Source organism: Geospiza fortis, unplaced genomic scaffold (assembly GCF_000277835.1).
Source record: "Geospiza fortis unplaced genomic scaffold, GeoFor_1.0 scaffold425, whole genome shotgun sequence".
NCBI classification, from domain to species: domain Eukaryota; kingdom Metazoa; phylum Chordata; class Aves; order Passeriformes; family Thraupidae; genus Geospiza; species Geospiza fortis.
This window is the reverse complement of record NW_005054387.1, coordinates 2,295,282-2,295,719: the sequence shown is the minus strand read 5'-3', so window position 1 is coordinate 2,295,719 and position 438 is coordinate 2,295,282. Positions and strand designations below refer to the sequence as shown.

At 66.7% G+C, this 438-nt stretch overlaps 1 protein-coding gene across 1 annotated transcript in view; it reads right to left on the bottom strand.

Annotated features, from left to right (window-relative positions):
- Positions 1–437, bottom strand: part of HIC1 (HIC ZBTB transcriptional repressor 1) — a gene marked incomplete at its 5' end in the record, with an annotated part of 2,028 nt that extends 1,591 nt beyond the window's left edge. Inside the window, one exon of the mRNA XM_031060617.1 lies at positions 3–437. Within this exon, the coding sequence (XP_030916477.1) occupies positions 3–437 (435 nt within the window). The remainder of the gene's footprint in view (positions 1–2) is intronic.
- Between the last annotated feature and the right edge of the window lies 1 nt (position 438).

Sequence of the window (438 nt, the reverse complement as noted above, 5' to 3'; positions counted from 1 at the left end):
GCGGGCCGGGGCTTCCCCGAGTAGCAAGCCTGGATGACCGGCGTGGCGGCCCGCAGCCCGCGGCCCAGCTTGTAGGGCGCGTAGCCCCCGCGCAGGTGGCAGTACTTGCCGCTGCGCTTCAGCTTCTTCTTGCAGAGGGCCACCAAGCCGGGGATCTGGAGGTAGCTGGCGGCAGCCAGCACAGCACCCAGGCTCTGCTCGCTGCCCGGCTCGCACTCGGCCAGGCGGCCGGTGTAGATGAAGTCGAGGATGAGGCGGAAGATGCCGGGGCTCACCATCTCATGGTCCAGGTTGAGCAGGTTGTCGTGGACCACCAGCGACTTGAGGTAGGCGCTGCTGGCGGCCAGGATGTTCTTGTGCGCACGGAAAAGCGCGTTCTGCACCACGATGATCACGTCGCACAGGAAACCCTTGGTGCGCTGCGTGTTCAGCTGCAGC